This window comes from Oryx dammah, unplaced genomic scaffold (assembly GCF_014754425.2).
Source record: "Oryx dammah isolate SB20612 unplaced genomic scaffold, SCBI_Odam_1.1 HiC_scaffold_4, whole genome shotgun sequence".
Taxonomy (NCBI): Eukaryota; Metazoa; Chordata; class Mammalia; order Artiodactyla; family Bovidae; genus Oryx; species Oryx dammah.
Genome location: NW_024070188.1, coordinates 40415313 through 40439148, shown reverse-complemented (window position 1 = coordinate 40439148; position 23836 = coordinate 40415313). Strand labels below are relative to the sequence as shown.

Genomic DNA, 23836 nt, shown 5'->3' with positions numbered 1-23836 from the left:
TTGTTAGCAAGTTTTTAGGTTGTGAGTTAATATTGTCTTAACCATTTATGCTTTCAAATTTCTTAGAAGAAAGGCATCATCCTTGGCAAGTATCACAATAATTAAAGTTTATATAAGAAGAAAGTTAATTCATGAAATCATCTGATCAATTATTATTACTCCCTTTCGAGAAGTTTCACAGTGCTGTGAAATTCAAAGATACTATGTCCTGTGATTACGTGTATTTGAACATAATGCAGTCAGAATGTTTCCCATCCTCTTCAACACACTTATCTTTGTCATGATATTAATCTCAACACTGAGATTTATGTGACTGAGTTTTTTACAATAACACTATAGCATTATTCGTTGTTTTTGTTCAGTCACTAAGACTGATAGTTTGCAACTCCATGGACTAAAGCCCACCTGCCAGGCTCCCCTGTCCTTCACTACCTCCCAGAGTTTGCCCAAGCTCATGTCCATTGAGTCGGTGATGCCATCTAGCCATCTCATGTCTGCTGCCCCCTTCTCCTGCCTTCAGTCTTCCCCAGCATCAGGGTCTTTTCCAATGAGTTGGCTCTTTGCATCAGGTGACCAAAGTATTGCAGCTTCAGTTTCAGCATCAGTCCTTCCAATGAATATTCAGGGTTGATTTCCTTTAGGATTGACTGGTTTGATCTCCTTGCTCTCCAAGGGACTCTCAAATCTCCAGCACCACAATTCAAAAGCATCAATTCCTCAGTGCTCAGCTTTCTTTCTGGTCCAACTCTCACATCCATACATGAACCGAAAAAACCATAGCTTTGATATTTTAAATTTGGATGTCATCACTTCAATGGTCTTTTGATGTACAGGAGGCAGGAATCAAGACCATCGCTAAAAAAAAGAAATGCAAAATGGCAAAGTGGTTGAGGAGGCCTCACAAATAGCTGTGAAAAAAAGAAGCAAAAAGCAAAGGAGAAAAGGAAAGATATACCCATTTGAATGCAGAGTTCCAAAGAATAGCAAGGAGAGATAAGAAAGACTTCCTCAGTGATCAATGCAAAGAAGTAGAGGAAAACAACAGAATGGGAAAGACTAGAGATCTCTTCAAGAAAATTAGAGCTACCAAGGGAAATTTTCATGCAAAGATGGGCTCGATAAAGGACAGAAATGGTACAAACCTAACAGAAGCAGAAGATATTAAGAAGTGACAATACACAGAAGAACTATGCAGAAAAGATACTCACGACCCAGATAATCAAGATGGTGTGATCACTCACCTAGAGCCAGAAATCCTGGAATGCGAAGTCAAGTGGGCCTTAGGAAGCATCACTACAAACAAAGCTAGTGGAGGTGATGGAACTCTAGTTGAGCTATTTCAAATCCTAAAAGATGATGCTGTGAAAGTGCTGCACTCAATGTGCCAGCAAATTTGGAAAACTCAGCAGTGGCCACAGGACTGGAAAAGGTCAGTTTTCATTCCAATCCCAAAGAAAGGCAATGCCAAAGAAGGCTCAAACTACCGCACAATTGCATTCATCTTATATGCAAGCAATCCACTCCAGTGTTCTTGCCTGGAGAATCCCAGGGACGGGGGAGCCTGGTGGGCTGCCATCTATGGGGTCGCACAGAGTAGGACACGACTGAAGCAACTTAGCAGCAGCAGCAGCAGCATATGCTAGCAAATTAATGCTCAAAATTCTCCAAGCCAGGCTTCAACAGCATGTGAACCATGAACTTCCAGATGCTCAAGTTGGATTTAGAAAAGGCAGAGGAATCAGATTTCAAATTACAAACATCCACTGGATCATTGAAAAAGCAAGAGAGTTACAGAAAAACATCAATTTCTACCTTATTGATTATGCCAAAGGCTTTGACTGTGTGGATCATTACAAACTGTGGAAAATTCTGAAAGAGAGGGGAATACCAGACCACCTGAGAAATCTGTATATAGATCAGAAAGCAACAGTTAGAACTGGACATGGAACAACAGACTGGTTCCAAATTGGGAAAGGAGTAAGTCAAGGCTGTACACTGTTACCCTGCTTATTTAACTTATATGCAGAGTACATCATGAGAAATGCTGGGCCGGATGAAACACAAGCTGGAATCAAGATTCCCAGGAGAAATATCAATAACCTCAGATATGCAGAAGACACCACCCTTATGGCAGAAAGTGAAGCAGAAATAAAGAGCCTCTTGATGAAAGTGAAAGAGGAGAGTGAAAAAGTTGGCTTAAGGCTCAACATTCAGAAAACAAAGATCATGACATCTGGTCCCATCACTTCATGGGAAATAGATGGGGAAACAGTGGAAACAGTGAGAGACTTTATTTTGGGGGGCTCCAAAGTCACTGAAGATGGTGACTGCAGCCATGAAATGAAAAGGCACTTGCTCCTTGGAAGATCAGTTATGACCAACCTAGATAGCATATTGAAAAGCAGAGACATTACTTTGCCAACAAGAGTCCGTCTAGTCAAAGCTATGGTTTTTCTAGTAGTCTGTATGTATGTGAGAGTTGAACTATAAAGAAAGCTGAGCACTGAAGAATTGATGCTTTTGAATTGTTGTGTTGAAGACTCTTGAGAGCCCCTTGGACTGCAAGGAGATCCAACCAGTCCATCCTAAAGGAAATCAGTCCTGAATATTCATTTGAAGGACTGATGCTGAAGCTGAAGCTCCAATACTTTGGCCACCTGATGTGAAGAACTGACTCATTTGAAAATATCCTGATCCTGGAAAGATTGAAGGTGGGAGGAGAAGGGGACAATAGAGGATGAGATGGTTGGATGGCAGTGCCGACTCAATGGACATGAGTTTGAGTAAACTCTGGGAGCTGATGATGGACAGGGATGCCTGGCATGCTGCAGTCCATGAGGTCACAGTCGGACATGCCTGAATGACTGAACTGAACTCTGGCCAGGCTACAGTCCCTAGTTTTTCCATCAAACACAAATCTAAGTGGTGCTGTGAAGATGTTTTGTAGATGTGGTTAAAATCTACAGTCAGTCCACATTAACAGAGATTTTCCTAGACAATCTGGATAGGTCTGACTTGCAGTTGAAAGGCTGAAAGCAGAAGGGAGGCTTTTCTGAGAAGGAAGAAATTCTGCCTCAGCAGAAACTGATAGCAACTTCAGTTTGTGCCTGTGATTTCCAGCCTGCCCTACAGGACAGCTGGCCCTCAGCCAGCCCCACAACGATGTAAGCCACCTCTTGCAATAGATCTCATAATAAATATATTTTACCAGTTCTGCTTCCCTGGGTTAAATCCTGACTGATACACCTGTGAAATATTTTTTTCTTTTTTGCATTAAAGCTAACTGACTGCACCTTGACATAGAAGGTAGGCACTTCTCCTAAAGGTTTTCTTTATTATGATTTGAGAGGAGCTAATTATTTTCACAGTAGATGTGAACATGCTTTTAATTCAACATTTTTCTCTATTTTGCTATATCTTACCTTTCCATTTCAAAAGAAACTATTAGATGTAGATTCAATGACAACCTTCCTTTGTAAATCAACCTTCTATTGTAACTTAAAAATAAATATATTTAGCTTTTGCATATAAGTGAAAAGGAAAATAAAACCCTCGTGTCTAGTTGGCAAAAACTGAAACTCATATAAAAACGAACGATATTTTCTAAAGATTTAAAAGTAGGTTTTAGAAAGGCCTTAGATTTTAGAGAAGTACAGTATGAAATCATTCCATCAAAACAGAAGCAAACATTGTCACTGATTTGCCAGTGACAATCCAATTTCAAATGACTTAGCAGGAAAATTTTTATAACTCTCCTAGACAGAATGTCTTAAAACTGTCTCTTAATACTAATGGTCTTTTGCCAAGTTTCATTTCATCCTTAATTGCTCTGAGAACTTCTAAAACCAGAATACAGTTATACATATAAAGGCTTTGAGAGCTAATTTGAAAATAAAAACCCAAAGGAAGTAGGATTGAAACTAAACTCAGATTTTAATTGAACAGAAAGTATTATTCATGACAATTTTTTTTCTAAAATAAATGAAGTAGTCCTTTAAAAAAACTCCACTTTTAGAAATGTTAAACATTTATTCATTTTCTTATTAGTAGCTCTTTTCCTGGCTGTAATAAGAATATGCACAAATAATTGTACACTTTGATTTTGAATATTACAACCCAAAATTCAAAGTGATTTTTTCATATAGGTTAGGTACCATTGTAAAATAAATTAATTTTAATTACATAGGACTAGTACCAATTAATATCTAAGAACTGTATTACCATTTACTTGTAATAACAAACATGTGCTTTGACATTTTCATTTATTATTATCAAAACTGAGTTTTCAATGAAGACTATGGTTGTGAAAATCTGAATTAAACAGTCCTTTAAACATTGAAAATCATGGAAGAATAAAATATCAAGCAAGTGAACATTTTTCCTGTGATATATACATAAATATTTTCATGTAAACAAAAGCAAATATTAAGTTAAGTATCTTTGTCAGCAACTGAAATACATAGATTTAAATGGTTTTATTTTTTCATGCTTCCATTGAACACAACTGGCGTAAGCAGAGCAATAGGAATTGGATGAATCTTTGCATTCCCCTTACTCTTCAGGAGGTTACATACAATAAAGATATCTCTTACCTAGAAAAGAAAATGAGAGGAATCAGACTCCAAAAGGCATCACTTTCAATTGTGAAGTCACCTTTTCAGTCTAATTTGAAACTATATGTTTTATCAGAACTTTGCCAGTTGAAAGATGATAAAGCTGACACTGGAGTGATCCAACACTAACACAAGTGGCAGCAAATTAGGCACAATGATACACAGATTTTCCTCTCAATGTGGACTATCCATGCACTGTGAGATAATGGCTTCCAACACAAATCAAACATTTTTTGGAAAAAAGAGACAATTTTTAAGTGGATATATTTCCCACATGAGTGTTTCTTGAAGTATGCCCCAGAGACCATCTGAACCAGAATCAGACCACACACTCAACAAGATAAACGTGGGCCTTGGTGGGCCCAATGCCCCTCTGGGGGCCCTGGTGACCTGTATTTATTGTTAACCAGCCCCCCTGGGAAGACTTAAATGCAAATGAATATTTGAAAGTTTGAATATCACTATTTCAGATTATTAAGGATTTCTTTTGATTCTTTCTCTTGACCACAAACACTTCATTATCTCTTTCCTGCTTCTTACTTATTAGCCTGAAGGAAAAAGAAAAACATTTCTGATGATGTCAGCCAGTGGTGATAACTCATAGTGGCATTTTTTTCCATCAAGAAAATATACAATAGGCAACATATGATACTACACCTAAATCGTTCAAAGGTATACCACAGTACTTTTTTTTTTAAGCTTTCAAAATGTATATGTGATAAAAATGTTCAAAACGGTTTGTAAACTGTCATCTGATCAATCAAGACAGTCCAGTGTAAGAACTGCTGTTCAGTGTGGGTGCTGCATTCTCCCAAAGGCCCTTCCGGGTCATCTTTCACAAACACAGCCTCTTAGCAGGCACTCCAGAGCTCTTCCCAATGCTGCACTGCCTACCAGCAGCCCTGAGGTTACCTAAGGATTGCTCATAAAAACAGGACAAAGGAAACAAAGCTGTCTCAACTCCAACCATGAAAGGTGTCTCAGGATCTACTGCCAACACGTACAGATCACACTGACTTTCCTCAGATAAAGTCTAATTTCAAATAGACTTATTAATATCTGCCTGAAATCTAGCTTATATTGAAAATGGAAAGCATGATACACTTCAATGCGCTACTAATATCTACTACAGTGTTTGTGCTCTATAAGATCCCAATGGATAAAAGCAATTTTACCTGTGAATAATATAAATAAGAAACCAAAGAGGTAGGTGAGTCTCATCAGAGGATGATCTCAAAACGTGCTGAATAACATGCTTGAGTCCCCAAGGACAAGTTAACTGGAAAATGAGTCCCAATAACAAGACCACTGCCTCAAGAACAGCGTTTCTCGGGTCTTTGATGATGATATCCACCCCCTAAACTCCTAACTCCTGCCATGGTGCCACATGCTCTTTAGACATTCAATTTTAAGAAATATCTAAAGAAGTAAAATGTAACAAAAAATAATACTGGAGACCAAAGAGTGATGCTGATGTCAGCTGGGCTCTTCAAAAAATCTCTACTGTCACATTACAGTTGGGAAAGATCTTGAAGATTCATCTAGTCCAACTCTCTGGTTGTACAGCTAAAGAAACAGAGGCTCACTTCCCACTGGTGACAAAGCACAACAATTCTGAAAACATGCTATAAATCCAAAAGGGGTTCATGGTTAACTTGACTATTTATAAAGTCCATGATGTAGCCAACAGGCTACACTTTCAGCACTTATGGCCTTAGTCTGAAGCCCCATCTCTGGGGGCTGTCTAGTTCCTGGAATTGGAGAGAGAGGGCACCGAAGGCCCCGGATGCACATAGGGCAGTGGGGAGAGGCAGATTATATTATCAGCAAGAGAAGAATTTGAAACCCTAGACCTGCCCCAATGAAAACTTGCTCAAGGCTCAGACCAGGGTTTCTGTTCACCTCTAAGTGTTCACATTCTTCAACAGCCAGCTCTGCTCTGGGCAAGCACTGGGGCAACCACGGCATTCTGTCCAGAACATTGAGAATATAGCTGGACAACTGGAAACATCCAAACTTACAGGGCAAAGACCTATAGACAGCTGTATTTAACTTCTCGATAATGGTCACTTGTTTTGCAAATCAAAAATTTGCCTTATTTCCTTATACCCTTATCGATTTTTAAGTTCCACTTTATAAAGGAGGTTATGAATGATTTTAATTTTTTTCCTTTCTATTTTCCAGACTTTCTATAATGTAATTCCTTTTGGCAATTTAAAAAAAAATGAAGCTATTTTTTTTTTTTTAAAAAAAAGGTTTCAATCTAAAAAAAAAAAGAAAGGAAGAATACACATAGTTCCCTCTTGGTCATGGAACTTCCAAACGTGAAGGAGGTGTTTGTGTGGTACAGCAGAACAGCAGTCTCAGGACTCAGACGGATTTTCTGACCCCAGCTCTAGCACTAACCTTGGGCAGGATTTAAGTCTCTGAGACTTGCCTTCTTTGTCTGCAAAAGGAAGAACTAATAACCTCCCTCACAGCACACTATGAGGATAAAATGATGTACAGTGCTTGGCACCTGGTAGATGTCTAATAAATGGTGACCCTTCTCCCCAGTGAACTCAGAGAATCGGTGAGTAAAAGGAATCAGCACAGCCCCCACCAGCCACAGCCTCTCTGCATTTCATTTACATTTTCAAAGGTGCTCCATCTTCTCAACTCTGCCCTATTTCTCTAAAGATTCACTATTGTGCTTAGAAAAAGTTCTCCATTTTTATGTTCTCTCCTTTAAAACTGTACATGCAGATAAAACATTTTTTTAAAAAAACTATCTTCCTAGAAATAATGCAATGTTTCCTAAAGCACAACATGTCATGTATAAAAGCAATTCTGAAAAACATGACTGAATTAGTCTGTACATTGTTTCTTAAAGTGCACCAAAGTAAATATTAATGACCTTTAAAATGTCACTGACCCCCTTGGGTTATTGTTCTTAAACAAAACTATCTACTGAGATGTATGTGGCTTTTGGCTCCAATGTGATGGCAAAAAGCAGCAGTGTCTTCCAGGAAAAAAAAAAATTTATAAACTCAACTAAGCATATCTTAGCAGCATACAATATACCTAAAATTCAATGTAACTTCAGGCTCAATAAAGCACAATCCTGATTCCTACTATAGAAACAAAATCAACTGAAGTTACAGAAAATCATCTCCCCACCCTAAATCAAGGATTTCTCTTGAACCCTGGAGGTAACACATGGGATCACTTCCCTCTTGTGTATCCCTAGTAACAGACTTATAACTAATCACCATTTTTTCTTTACATTGCACACATACACATATATACATAACCTATGAATAAAACAACAAAGTTTAAGTGGAGGAGCCATGAGAAAGAAAATTCAAAGTCAGATAAAGAACAGCCATCACCCAAAATGTCAGGCGGTTCCAATATTCACACCACCGTCCGATGTTCCCCACACACATAGACAGCACTGGGGCGTATCCGTCGCCGTGTGTGACCAGGGAGCCGCGGCAAAAACTTGAAGGACTTAGGCATCATGTCCAAGCAGGCGTCGTGGAATTTCTTAATCCTCCAGTAGTAAATCAGTGGGTTCAACGCAGACTTGAGGTAGCAGAGCCAGAGTAGCCAGGTGCTGATCTCAAAAAAGTTGTGCTGATAGTAAAAGTGCTTGCTGAACGTTGCCACAAGGCTGTAAGTGGTGAATGGGGCCCAGCAGACGATGAAGACAGCAAAGAGAATCAAAATGGTTGTGAAGGCACGCGTTTTAAAGCCCATGTCAATGCTCATCTGGAAGGGTCTCTGGAGACTCATGAGACCCAGTTTGCTGGCCTGGCTGAGGCATATACCTTCAGGGTAGCTATGGATCCTCAAGGCGTTATGCCGAAGAGTATTGAGGATGCCCATAAATGAATACAGGATCACCAGGAAGGGCAGGAAGAAAGAAATGAGAGAAATCAAAATCACATATGCCTGGTAACCCGGATCGGTTGTGTACCCAAACACGCACTGGGGAGCTCGGGAAGGTATCTGGAGGTCGGGGTTCCCTACTGCCAAAGGAAAAGCTACACAAAAAGAAGTTGCCCAAGAAACTGCAATGAGAACCTTAGCCCTGTATGGATTTAGCTTATCCTGCCTCTGGACTATAATAAGAAACCTATCAATGCTAATGATGAGCAGGATGGCTACTCCCTCTATGACAAACAACCAGAAAAACATAGCAGATACCCTACAGAAGAATTTCCCGAAAATCCATCTGGTGGTAAGAACACTGACCAAGGCCAAAGGCATGTTCAGTACTGCAAGCAACATGTCTGCGAAGGCCAGGCTGGCCAGGAGGATGTTAATGGCGGAACGCATGGCAGCTTTTTGGTAAACCATGAGGCAAACAACCAAGTTGCCAAGAAAAGACACACACAGAATAAACATCATTAGAGCAGAAAGGATGATCTGGAGAGGCAAGTTGAGGCTCTTGGAAGCTGCTGGTGTTGGGGACACAGCTGTACTATTCACTGTTAAGGAACTCATCCCAGTGGGAGCCAGGGTTTCAACACTGTATCTAAGCAGTGGACCAACGCCAGGGTGCTGGAATGGTGGAGAGACCGTAATATTCATGTAGGTGTTTTCATAAACTACAAACGTTGTGTTGGATGCCCCAGTATGGGATGCCATCAACACTGCAGAGACAACCATGGTTTCAACAGGATGGAAGCTGGCGTTGTCAGAGATGTGAGTGTTCTTCAAGCATTTTAACACAAAGCAGCAGGATCAGGTTTCACTGATGAGCTTGGAGACATATTCTGGAAACGGGAGAAAGATGTCCATCTTCCATAGGAGTCCTTTTGCCTGAAAACAAGTCCAAAACACAAAAAAATAAATGGGAGTGAGTTTTGTACATATCATTTGACTCCTTACTCTTCATCCTGAAGGACCTATTTTACTTTTTTAACTCTTTAAAAATATTTAAGTTTCTAGACTAGTCATCACTAAAATATTGTTCTGTTTTTAGTCAACTATAAAGGAAACTTCATGACTTCCACATATAAAGTGAAAGTGAAAAGAATAAAAATGTATTACTGCCTCAAAGGCCAAAAGATTACCTTACAGTTAACTTTTCTTTCCAATTTCCAGGAGCAGCATAGCCTTTTCACAGTTACTATTAATACAGATTTTATTATCTGTTTGTCCTGAGAGTATTAATACTTTTCTTGATAGCTCTTTGGTACAGGTTTATATTCCATTCTTACACTAGCCCAAAGCTAGTTGGCAAAGAACCCTGAAATCAGTTTCCTATTTAATACATGATAATCAAACACCTTTGCTTTCACAGCTTCACAAGTAGACACCACCCTTATTTTCAATGAGGGTCTGAAGCAGTTTTCTGGCTCTCTATTTTATTTGTGTTTTTCCCTAGAATCCTACCACTCTACTGAAGAAGTTCTTCAAGAAAAGAAGAAAAATTATCTGTAAAACGTCTTGGTCATATTTTGAAGACTTCCTTTCTTTTCCCAAAGCTCTCTTTGATCCTCAAATTCTCTCTTCTTTCCCATGCCCACCCATTTCCATCCTGTATTTTCTTAAACAAATACTTCTATCTTCTCAATTCTTCTTCCTAAGATCAACCTTACTATAATGCCAGCAACTTGATTAAAATGTCAACCAAGAAATAAAGGATTCTAAAGAAGATGACTGGGAAAATATTCAGGTGTGAAGAAGAATGCACTCTAGAAAACTTACAAAGATATTTCACTTTCTTACTCCAAAAAGCTTCTTATCACCTTTCTCTTCTCCTTACCCCCAACTTCTTAACAATTCCTGTAATTCGTGAGTTTTTTGTAAACAACTTTCTTAATCTATTATCTTCCTAACCTACTTTTGTGATGTAGGATTTTCCTTCCTTACTGGAGAGGTAACTTTAACCTTTCTAATTATAAAGAACTCCCACTGGGTGTCTGTGTAGATTCCTTTAATAAGTCCAAAGATTGGGGATGGACGAATTACATAGCAGTTTGCATGCATGTGTGTGTGCCAAGTCACTTTAGCCGTGTCTGACTCTTTGAAACTCAATGGACTGCGGCCTCCCAGGCTTCTCTGTCCATGGGATTCTCCAGGCAAGAATACCAGCGTGGGTTGTCATGCCCTTCTCCAGAGGATCTTCCCGACCCAGGGTCAAACTTGTGTCTCTTGTGTCTCCTGAATTGGCAGCCAGGTTCTTTTCCACTAGCACCACCTGCGAAGCCCCACATTAATTGTTTAAGATGATGCCATAATTTTCTCATTATTTGAACTTACAATTACTAAATAATTTTAGGAGTAAGTGCCAGAAGTCCATTTATTCATTTCTTGTAGTATAGAGGGTAGAAGCATTTCATTTGTGAGACCCAAGATCCAGCACTTTAACCAAATCATGGGCTCTCTAACATATTCCTATCTCTCCATAATCCCCAATTTGCTGTCCAGGGCTAACCATATGAATAAGAATATTCACCTATTTGTTCAAAATATTAATTTTATTATATACTTGAGATGTTATGGGCTTCACTGGTAGCTCAGATGGTAAATAATCCACCTATATTGCAGGAGACCTGGGTTCAATTCTTGGGTTGGGAAGACCCCCTGGACAAGGGAATGGCAACCCACACCAATATTCTTGCCTGAAGAATCCCAGGGACAGAGGAGCCTGCCAGGCCACAGCCCATGGAGTCACAAAGAGTCCGACACAACTGAGTGACTAACACTTCACTGTTATAGCTTAATTTCTTTGTCTCTACAAGAAGGTACATTTTCTAAGGAAAACATACCTGGATAAGATGCCCCACTAAGCCAGTGACTCTCAGACTTTATTAACCACAAAGGACTGTGGGGAAAGTCTCTTTATAACTATATAATCAGCCCAAGTCTCTTTATAACTTCACAAATATACATACAAATAAGCATAAAGACTGTGCTTACTGCATACCTCAGCCTCAATATGATTTTCTAGAGAAAAATCATAAATGTGTATCTTAGGCAAATGTGTATATTTAAGCCTAAAGTAACAGCTGTAACTGCTTGACTAAGAAAGCAAACATATCCATCCTGAAGGAGCACACACTTAGCTTTCTAAAACTCTTATTTTCTTGACCATGCTGAGAACAAAACCAAAACCGAACAGAGCCAAAACAAAAATTTATTGTAAAAGATGCCTTTTAGGTTGTTCTATGTGCACATATAGTCACAATATTTTACTGCTGTTGTAAAAACTTCTAACTCAATTCACTCAATTATTCATCCATGAAATACTTATTTCAGAGCCTATGATGAGCCTGCCTGCCCCCTGAGACACCTGTATGCACGTAAAGAAGCAACAGTTAGAACTGGACATGGAACAACAGACTGGTTCCAAATTGGGAAAGGAGTACATCAAGGCTCTATGTTATCATCCTGCTTATTTAACTTCCATGCAGAGTACATCATGCAAAATGCTGGGCTGGATGAAGCACAAGCTGGAATCAAGATTGGCAGGAGAAATATCAATAACCTCAGATATGCAGATAACACCACACTTACGGCAGAAAGCAAAAAGGAACTAAAGAGCCTCTTGATGAAGGTAAAAGAGAGTGAGAAATCTGGCTTAAAACTCAGCATTAAAAAAACAAAGATCAAAGCATCCAGTCCCATCACTTCATGGGAAATAGATGAGGCAACAATGGAAATAGTGAGACTTTATTTTCTTGGGCTCCAAAATCACTGCAAACAGTGACTGCAGCCACAAAATTAAAGACACCTGCTCCTTCGAAGAAAAGCTATGACAAACCTAGACAGTGTATTAAAAAGCAGAGACACTACTTTGCTGACCAAGATCCATCTAGTCAAAGCTATGATTTTTCCAGTAGTCATGTATGGATGTGACAGTTGGGTCAAAAAGAAGGCTGAACACTGAAGAATTGATGCTCTTGAATTGTGGTGTTGGAGAAGACTCTTGAGTGTCCCTTGGACAGCAAGAAGATCAAACCAGTCAAGCATAAAGGAATATATGCAGATGTCCTGATCAGAAAAGATCCTGATACTGGGAAAGACTGAAGGCAGGAGGAGAAGGGGACAAGAATGGAAGAGATGGCTGGATGGCCTCACTGACTCAACGGACATGAGTTTGAGCAAGCTCCGGGTGATGGTGAAAAGACAGGGAAGCCTGTCATGCTGCCGTCCATGGCATCGCAAAGAGTAGGACACGACTGAGTGACTGAACAACAAAAACGAGCGAGGCACTGGGGAAACAGTGATGAACAAATGATTCCTGAATTTCTGCTTAAACTAGACAAATGAACCATAGACCCTGCTTCTCAAAATTACCCTGAAATGACAGTATAGGGATATTTTTTAAACAAAATTCACAATCCAAAAGGACAAGTATGAATGAAAGATGCATCAATAGAGAAGAGTTTTTATAAATGTTTTAAGGCAAAGGCAGATGGTGGTGTGGTAACTGAACAAAGCAGAACAAAGAACTTTTTATCTTCAATACTTCCTGAGAAATATGCTTAGAAAAAGCTGAAAAACCCTGTAGATCCCCAGAGAAGCTGTGGATTAGGAGATACCAGGAAGTTCTTTAAGTTTGGGTGGGGCGGAAAACTGGGAAATTGACTAAAAACTCTATATACAGAGCTATTAGAACCCCACTCTAGGTTTGTGGCTCATCTTCTCCAGCAACCATATGAAAGAACATACCCCCATGCCAGCAGCCCTAGCCACTGGCACAAGTGAACCTGATAAGCACAAAACTTTAGTGAATCAGTGCACAGCTGAACACAGCAGGACTGGATGGGTGTCTGCACATTCAGCATGAGAACCTAACCCCCTTCTCCATCCTGTTCCCAGACGGCCGGCAGCCAGGCATACACTACCAGGCAGGACTGAAGCACTCATCTTTTCCAGTAATTAAAAAGCCCCAGAGGAAAAAAAATACTCTAGATACTAACCTTTCATGGTGCCCCAAGAAAAATGCCAGCTTGGTGCCCAGTTACCTTGTATTCTGAAGCCCACCTACTATTAAGCCCAACCCATGCACACAGAGCTTCCAATCAGCTTTTCAGTGCCCATTAAATACAAAAGTTGAATTTCCTAAATATATAAAGAGTCTATGAAAGGCTTACATAAAAGCAATGTTAAGGTAAACACTGAGGAAGATCTGAAATTTTTAATGTCAGAAAACATAACATACACGAATTTAATAACGCTTTTGCCCTGGTATCTATATGCTCTTCATTCACTGTACTCTTGGCTGAAAAATTAGGACTTCTGAATACTCATTGTAACTATGTCAAAAGATTCTTTCCTCTTAGAAATTCTTATCAAGTACATTGTAACCTGCAGTTTCTCTGAATTCCACAGAAGACTAAATCAAAGTTTTATACTAAAAATTTGCATTTCCAGAAGAAATGGGACAGTAGCAACATAAGAACAGTAGAAAATTAGCTTAGGTTGGTACTACTTGCTTAGCAATCCTAATGTTTAAACTAGTCTTTATTTGCCATTTGTTGGGTACTCTTATTATATATTCCAAGAAAAAATTAAAATTATATGTGAAGGTGTATGTTTATATGTATATTCATACACACATACATATATACACACCCCCCACATGTAAACCTCAGATATGGCAAAAATTATTGAATTTATGATTCTTTCTCTTGTCTCAAGTATCTACAGAAACAACACAGGGGCAATCAGGTTAGTGATATAGTAAGTGTTTCATGTTTGGTGAATGCCAAGATGTCACAATTCATGGGACTTCAGGGGCTGGAACAGAGAAGGCAATGGCATCCCACTCCAGTACTCTTGCCTGGAAAATCCCATGGATGGAGGAGGAGCCTGGTAGGCTGCAGTCCATGGGGTTGCGAAGAGTCGAACACGACTGAGCGACTTCACTTTCACTTTTCACTTTCATGCATTGGAGAAGGAAATGGCAACCCACTCCAGCGTTCTTGCCTAGAGAATCCCAGGGACGGGGGAGCCTGGTGGGCTGCCGTCTATGGGGTCGCACAGAGTCGGACATGACTGAAGCAACAGCAGCAGCAGCAGCAGGGGTTGGAATGGGCAGTGGAGGCCACAGAATTCTTGCAGTCTTCATCCTTCAGTCTTAAACTGCTATTTCAGTGCTTTAGATATGTTTCATTGAAAAGAGTATATTCTCCTAGAAGGCAGATTGATTTTATAAATCTCATTGTCCCCTGTGACTACTATGCTTTGCACACAGCTCAAATCATACTTGGTAAATTAATCTGCACTGTGTGCGTGCATGCTTAGTTGCTTCAGTCATGTCCAACTCTTTGTGACCCTAAGGACTGTAGCCCTCTAGGCTCCTCTATCCATGGGATTCTCCAGGCAAGAATACTGGAGTGGGTTGCCATGCCTTCCTCCAAGGAATCTTCCCAACCCAGGGATGGAACCCATGTCTCCTGCACTGCAGGAGGATTCTTTATTGCACAGACACCAGGGAAGCCTTTATTTGCATTATGCTTTATCAAATCAGAGAATTTCTTCTTTTCTCTTTTTATTATTTATTTATGTTATATGCACATAATTTCATTTAAAAAATCATCAAATTGAGTTTTAAAATGACAGTCAAATCCTATACTACCTTTCACATTCCACATCTGGTTTTAGAGGTAGCCATTTTTAATTATTTTAAAGGTTTTTTTCAAAAGTACTTATGTATCTAAATAACATGAAGAAATTGATATTTTAATCAATATTTTATATGAACTCCTGATTTTATATTAGGATAGTAAAGGTTTAGCTGCCATAGCACCTCCCAACTTATTTCTTATCTCTTCACACTACCAAAATATTTATTTGAAAATTCTGAAGAATAGCAGAAGTTAATGCATCTATTAATATATTTGTACAAATAGTATATTTACTGATAAGCCAAAAAATATTTTTCTTTCCTGTATAAATTTTGCATTTTCTAGAATTAATAATTTATATACTTCTAATTTTATTTTTTTTTAATATCTGTTTTTTTAATCTGCTCTACCAGGCAGATTTTATATCTAGAAGTATCATATTTTAGAAGGTCAGATATATCAGCTACATATTTTATCTTGAAGTTATTCATTCAGCTTTATGTACCTCCCCGGAGTGACACTGGGTCAGTTAAACAGAAGCCAGCAGGAAACATCTCTTTACTACCATCTTGGAATCTCCTTTTTACTTTGGGCTCTTGGCTTCCATATTTCTTAGGTCCTTTCTCTTCCACTTCATTGCTTCCTTTGTTGACTTCCTTGTTTCCCAGGAACCAATTGCTTTTGAATAAAGAACACAAGGGACATAAATTTTGAGTCCTTATATGTGTCTGTCTTTATTTTTATCCACATTAACTGTCTTGGTTTAGCATTCTCAGTTGAAAATGATTTTCTCTGAGAGTTTTGGAGGTGTTGTTCCACATTAGCAGTTCTCAAAGTTAAGCATGCATAAGAATCACCTGAAAGCCTATTAAAAGGGGGGCCCCAAACCCCAAGTTTCTAAGTCTGTAGTCCAGGGTGGGGCCTGGAATTTGAATTTCCAAAGGAAAGAAAAACTTCAATTGAGAACATTAAATTCCAATCTCAAGGATTAGAGGAAGGGCCAGAAAGCCTCTTTAACCACAGTGAAGAAAACTTATCTCCTACTGCCCCAGAGATGGGATTTCTAAATCTAGAAGTCTAATCCTATGGGTGGCAATATTGCAATGCAAATTGAATTCCCAAACTTACAGAATCTCTTCAGTTAAAGTTAGGATTCTGGATGGGAAGGAGAGGGGCCTAAAAGCTGGGATGAGACTCAGTTCAGTTCAGTCGCTCAGTCATGTCCAGCTCTTTGCGATCCCATTGACTGCAGCATGCCAGGCTTCCCTGTCCATCACCAACTCCCAGAGCTTGCTCAAACTCATGCGCACTGAGTCGGTGATGCCATCCATCTCATCTCATCCTCTGTCATCCCATTCTGCCCCTGCCTTCAATTTTCCCAGCATCAGGGTCTTTTCCAGTGAATTAGTTCTTCACATTCAGTGGCAAAAGTATTGGAGCTTCAGTTTCAGCATCAGTCCTTTCAATGAGTATTCAGGACTGATTCCCTTTAGGATTGACTGGTTTGATCTCCTTGCTGTCCAAGGGGATTTTTATGAAGCTGAGGCTGAGTACTATGTGCTGCAGTTTTATCTGCCAACAGTAACAGCTTTTCCTCCTTGCTTGATGAGGTTGGTCTCTCCTTGCCTGAAGAATCAGTAAGAGCCTTACCTACAATGGCATCTTGCCAGGGACTCTGGCCTTCCTTAGGACCCTGCCCCAACTATCTCTCTTGCTTCTAGACCTACAACCAGATCAAGTCCCAGCAAAATCCAGTGTGTAGTGTGAACTGTGAACGAGAAAGAAATAAAACTTATATCAAAAGATATGCAAGATAATTCCAATTTATATAGACAGAAACCAGGGAATATGTATGGAAATAGATGCAGAGGGTAGTAAATCAGGTTGGAAGGAATATAATGTTAGAATATATCAAAAATTTTAATATAGGCACACAATATGCCAGCAAATCTGGAAAACTCAGCAGTGGCCACAGGACTGCAAAAGGTCAGTTTTCATTCCAATCCCAAAGAAAGGCAATGCCAAAGAATGCTCAAACTACTGCACAATTGCACTCATCTCACACGCTAGTAAAGTAATGCTCAAAATTCTCCAAGCCAGGCTTCAGCAATATGCGAACTGTGAACTTCCAGATGTTCAAGCTGGTTTTAGAAAAGGCAGAGGAACCAGAGATAAAATTCCCAACATCTGCTGGATCATCGAAAAAGCAAGAGAGTTCCAGAAAAACATCTATTTTTGCTTTATTGACTACATCAAAGCCTTTGACTGTGTGGATCACAATAAACTGTGGAAAATTCTGAAAGAGATGGGAATACCAACCACCTGACCTGCCTCTTGAGAAATCTGTATGCAGGTCAGGAAGCAACAGTTAGAACTGGACATGGAACAACAGACTGGTTCCAAATAGGAAAAGGAGTACGTCAAGGCTGTATATTGTCACCCTGCTTATTTAACTTCTATGCAGAGTACATCATGAGAAACGCTGGGCTGGAAGAAGCACAAGCTGGAATCAAGATTGCCAGGAGAAATATCAATAACCTCAGATATGCAGATGACACCACCCTTATGGCAGAAAGTGAAGAGGAACTAAAAAGCCTCTTGATGAAAGTGAAAGTGGAGAGTGAAAAAGTTGGCTTAAAGCTCAACATTCAGAAAACGAAGATCATGGCATCCGGTCCCATCACTTCAAGGCAAATAGATGGGGAAACAGTGGAAACAGGGTCAGACTTTATTTTGGGGGGCTGCAAAATCACTGCAGATGGTGATTGCAGCCATGAGATTAAAAGACGCTTACTCCTTGGAAGAAAAGTTATGACCAAGCTAGATAGCATATTCAAAAGCAGAGACATTACTTTGCCAACAAAGGTCCATCTAGTCAAGGCTATGGTTTTTCCTGTGGTCATGTATGGATGTGAGAGTTGGACTGTGAAGAAAGCTGAGCGCCGAAGAATTGATGCTTTTGAACTGTGGTGTTGGAGAACTCTTGAGAGTCCCTTGGACTGCAAGGAGATACAATCAGTCCATTCTGAAGGAGATCAGCCCTCAGCCCTGGGTGTTCTTTGGAAGGAATGATGCTAAAGCTGAAACTCCAGTACTTTGGCCACCTCATGCGAAGAGTTGACTCATTGGAAAAGACTCTGATGCTGGGAGGGATTGAGGGCAGGAGGAGAAGGGGACGACAGAGGATGAGATGGCTGGATGGCATCACTGACTCGATGGATGTCAGTCTGAGTGAACTCAGGGAGATGGTGATGGACAGGGAGGCCTGGCGTGCTGCGATTCATGGGGTCGCAAAGAGTCGGACACGACTGAGCGACTGAACTGAACTGAATAGTGACACTAGACAATATTCATCATACACTGACTAAAAAAGTCAGCTTGCAGAATGACACACAGTCCTATTGTGTATGCATGCAAATGTACGCATGTATGTGACATACATGTATATCTGTATGTTTACACAAACAGAAGAATTCACACAAACTGACAAGAAGGATTTTCTCTCTGGTGTGAAAATAAAGGTGCAAAATACATTTTCCTTCCTTCCTTCTGGCTTTTTAAACGTTTTTTTCACATGAAATCAATACTGATGTTTATTTTTCAGTGGAACTTTCCCTCACTGTTTCCTAATATAAAACAAGACACAAGTTGCAGCCTATCTTTTTTATAACCTATCAGCCCGAACACAAAGCTGTGTACTCTAGCAATACTAACAATGCAATAACCATTCAGTGTACCCTTTAACCGTGGAGAAGAGAAGCACACCTTCTAGTTTCTGGATCTTTTTGACAAACTGGGCCCAGTGAAGGTTCTGGGTTCAGGCTTCTCAAGGCACCCAGAAGACACCTCCCACCTCCCCAGATCCTGGCTAACTGCATACACTCTACAGGGTGACCTTGAGTCCACCGAGCCCAGGCTGCTGGGAAATGTCAAGCAAAAAAACAACTGCTACTGGTCTAGAATTCTTCTGTCCCTTAAGAAGGAGTGAAGTAAATACATACTTGGCTTGAGTAAAGATCAGCAGAAGACGAATAGGATAATCAGTGTCCTACCAAATTTATAACTTACACAGCAGAATAAAAACAGGTAAGAATTTGAATACTGGCCTCACTCAGACTTTTACCTGCTTTTGTCTTGAGCAAAGTGAAAATCTAAAAGAAAGGAAAATTTCTAAGAGAAAGAAGCGTTCGTGTCCTGGGTTACTGAGCATCTCTTTCCCACTCTGGGCCACAGGCGATGCTGGAGGAGAAAAGGTCTCACCATGGTCCTCCTGATCCTCACTGCACTCAGCTATGAAGTGAACTTCTTTCAAGTGAATTTCTTCCTCCAACTCAGCAATGAGGGAACAAAGGCTTCCTCCCTCCACCCTATCTTTCCTCTCATTCAGGAAAGAAAAATAAATTAAAACTGAGAGAGGAAAGAGACTATGCATCACACATAAATCCATCTCCTTTGCCTGTAGTAGGCCCTTCACACTTTTCTAGAGATTCTAGTTAGAAAAGTGTACCGGTAGAAAAAGAATACACTGGAATGGGTGCAAATATACTGAGTCTACTTTTGAATTCTCTAAAAGGGTAGGTGGAGACAGAAACAAAGAACCAGTCATTTCACCTCAGAAGTAGCCCAAATTTCAACTTCATTTTTACAAAAGTGATCACCTTCATCAAGCATACTATTTGAAAATTTAAAAAAATAGTCTACAAAAAAATTTATATCACTACAGCAATGTCTACTTTTGGGGGGCTGAATTGCTATTTTGTTGTTGTTGTTTTACCTGTAGATAGAGTAAAAGGAAGCTTTGAACAAACTGATCAGAAGAAAATAAAATATTTTTTAATTTATTAATTTTTTGGCTGCACTGGGTCTTCACTGTCGTATGCAGGCTTTCTCTAGTTGCAGCATGCAGGGGGCTACTCTTGGTTGCAGTGTGTCAGCTTCACTTGTTATGGGGCACAGGCTCTAGGTGCACTGGCTTCAGTGTTGCAGTATTCAGGCTCAATAGTTGTGGTCTGCTGGTTCATTTTGCCATGTGGTATGTGTGATCCTCCCAAACCAGGGATCAAACCCATGTCCCCTGCATTGGAAGGCAAATTCCTATCCACTGTACCACCAGGGAAGTCCCAGAAGGAAATATTAACAATCAAGTAGAGTGGATGGGGTAAGAGGTTTATTTGAAGTCATTTTTATACAGAGACAATCACCATTGCATCAAAATTTCACTTGTTATCAAGGTATCTCTAACTTAAAACCTATATGCAATAAAGCTAAAGGGGAAAAATGCTGTGTGCACATTTTAAGTATCAACCATAGCAATGTTCTATTTAAAACACTGTTCCATTCCTAATATATTTCTAATTCCAACCAGAATACCCACCACACACACAAAAAAAGAAGTTTTCTCATGAATGCTTAAAGGAACATTTAGTTCTTCCATGGACATTTTTAAAATTAGATTATTAAGCATGAGGATTTATTTGCATTCGTGTTACTTTTTCCCACAATCGCCAAGGAGAAATTAAACTAAATGTCAGTGAGGGCTTTGTTCCAGAGGAAAATATTCTAAGTGACTACTGATGACAAAACTGAAACTCAAGTGGCAAGAAATGTCAATTATTTAATAGAAAATTAAATTAATTATAATTAAAAACTAGGAAAATGTATTTTTACAGTGGCTAATAGAAGATTAACCTTCTAGAACTTTTCTAGGAATACAAAAAGCAACAGAAATGATGAGCCCTATGGGTGGTGGGTTTTATTCATCTCCTTTTTGTCTCCTATTTCTAATTCTCATTCTTTGGCTCACATTCATTAGGTCATTGTTCTGCTGAGAAATCTTTACCTGCCTTGAATATTATTGGGGAAAATGTCAGCCAATTTAATTTTGTCAGCCTCACTGAATAATTCTGACACATTATTTACCTACCATTGATGTTTCTCACAGAGGTGACAGATTATAAATTCAAGGAAATAGCAAATCTTATTAGGTAATGAACGTGGAATCTTATTCTCATAGCTCTGCCTAGAATTATTACTGCTGTGTTAAAATTTGAGTATCTCCTTTTTTCACCTATAAACTACTCACATACAGCAAAAGGTGAAACCAAGTTTTATTTTGTGTTTTACACCTAAGGGAATACATGGGCACTCACATTAAAATCCACACGCTAATTAAAAGCAGTATAATGTAGTCTGATTTTGAGAAACACATTAAAAAAAAAAGATTTAAGTTTGGTTCATTTCTTCTCATACCATAAGCAATTTCCTCCCTACCCACCCCTTCAATTACTGCCTGAATGCAGATACCTGACAAATATGTTTCAATGGCCTAAACCTTACTTCTGAGTTCCAGACTCATGTACACAACTGCTCATTTAACATCTGCACTTGGATATCTCAAAGGAACCTCAAACCTTGAATGTTCAAATTAATGTGAATGTTAATTAACAGTAACTTGGGGGATGGTCTCTCCCACTCCAAGTTACCCCACACCGGAGTTCCCATGTTCAGTGACTGGACTGCCACCCATCTGGTTTTACAAGCCAGAAGCCTAAGAATCACCTTGACAGCTTCCTCCCTCAGCTATATTCATTCCTTCCCCCAAGAACTATCAATTTTAACTCCTAAACATTGTTCCTATCAGGCCACTTCTCTCTAATCACTCTGCCATCATCCCAGTCCAAACTGCGAATAAGTCTCATGAGGCAGGAACTTTCGCCTGGATTATTCACAAATGATTCCCAACACCTAAGGCTGTGCCTGCCACATGGCCCAAGGTCAGTAAACAATTTGCTAAATGACTAACAGCCTCCTGCTAACTATTCACCCATCCTCACAGCCCATTTGCTTTATGAACTCTTTCTCTGCCATTACTATGGGAATCTTCTCTGGCCAAGACATGGCCAGCCAACACTCCTGCTGTCTCATCCCAACACGTACTTCTTTGTGATAAGACTCCAAAGGCAGTCACTTTACAGTCATCCATCACACCCTAGATACATACCTGTGCCGAGGCCTGCCCTGTCCTTGCCCCATCTGGAGAGCAAACTCTAAGAAGGCAGAGATGTCACATGTTTTTTTATCAGGATTGTATCCCGAAACCCAGTTAAGAGCCTAGCATATTATAGTATACACTCAATAAAAAGCTTGCTGTTGTTCAGTCACTGTCATGTCCGACTTTGTGGTTCCATGGACTGCTGCATTCCAGGCTTTCTTATCATTCACTATCTCCCAGAGTTTGCTCAAACCTATGTCCATTGAGTCAGTAATGCCATCCAACCATCTCATACTCTGTCACTCCCTTCTCCTCCTGCCCTCAATCTTTTCCACGTGTAAGATGTGAATAATCATCTACAGGGCTGCTATAGGATGACAAGCAGTATATATTGAGCACAGTGCTGAGCAGTCCTCAAATGGTAGTAACAATATTAACATTTTAGTGCCGAGTATCTGAACTCGGTAGAGGGGGAATACTCTTCACAGTGCACAAGTGCTGTAGGCAAGCACTGTGTATCTGAGCTGAGCTAACACAGTCCTAAGGAGACAACCAGAAACTGTCCCGAGATTAAAAAACTCACATGGCTTTGTTTCCTGTGAGGATGAACATTAATAATATTTTAAAAACGTATCTAGGTGGGTTTATTCATAGGATTCTACAGTTTCATACATTTGACTTTTAAATAGGAATTTGACTTTTCTAAGCCCATGGTATGTAATGGATTTTTTGCAACCTCTTGGACTATATATAGTCCATGGAATTCTCCAGGCCAGAATACTGGAGTAGGTAGCCTATCCCTTCTCCAGAGGATCTTCCCAACCCAGGAATCAAACCAAGGTCTCCTGCATTGCAGGCGGATTCTTTATCAACTGAGTTATCAGGGAAGCCTGATGTAATGGCTATAGAAGTATAAATAAATGAAGTATATGAAGTTAATAAAGTATAATGAAGTTAATAAAAAAGTAAAAGGTTGAGCGAGGTTAGAAATTTACATCCATATCTAAAGAAAGTTGAATAGCATAACAAGACTGAGAAGGAAATCTGATGGTTTTGATGAGGGCTGACTTCCTACATACATTTAACCTTCATGACCACTGTGTGTTAGGGTTATCAAGTGTATTGTTTTTCTCCTTTGACACAGGAATAATGAAACTTAGAAAGATTAAGTTTAGAAACTTAGAAACTGTCTGAAATATTGTTTTTTTGTGTGTGTGACCTGGAATTATAATAGTTTATTGAGAAAAAAAAAAAAGCTTGCTGTTGTTCAGTCACTGGCATGTCCAACTTTGTGATTCCATGGACTGCTGCATTCCAGGCTTTCTTGTCATTCACTATGTCCCAGAGTTTGCTCAGACTTATGTCCACTGAGTCAGTAATGCCATCCAACCATCTCATCCTCTGTCACCCTCTTCTCCTTCTGCCCTCAATCTTTCCCAATAAAAAGCTACTGAGTCATTAACTTTTAAAAATCTGTCATCACATTCATAACCCAATGTCTCCTTGTTTTATTCCCTTTGTGAAACCCTTTCCTAAAGTTTATTCTACAGTATTGCCTTTATATTTCTTTATTAAAATATTTGGTGAATCTTGTCGACTTGGGAAGCAAACTACAGTGATTAGCATAGTAATACACAATGACTAGTTTAAATCTGGTATCT

The 23836-nt window shown here is 39.5% G+C and overlaps 1 protein-coding gene across 1 annotated transcript in view; it reads right to left on the bottom strand.

The window, feature by feature from the left end:
* Positions 1–3909: 3909 nt before the first annotated feature.
* GPR63 (G protein-coupled receptor 63) overlaps positions 3910–23836 on the bottom strand; it is a 54087-nt gene continuing 34160 nt past the window's right edge. The window contains exon 2 of the mRNA XM_040239148.1: positions 3910–9422. Coding sequence (XP_040095082.1) covers positions 8010–9269 — 1260 coding nt within the window. The 5' untranslated portion in view covers positions 9270–9422 and the 3' untranslated portion in view covers positions 3910–8009. The remainder of the gene's footprint in view (positions 9423–23836) is intronic.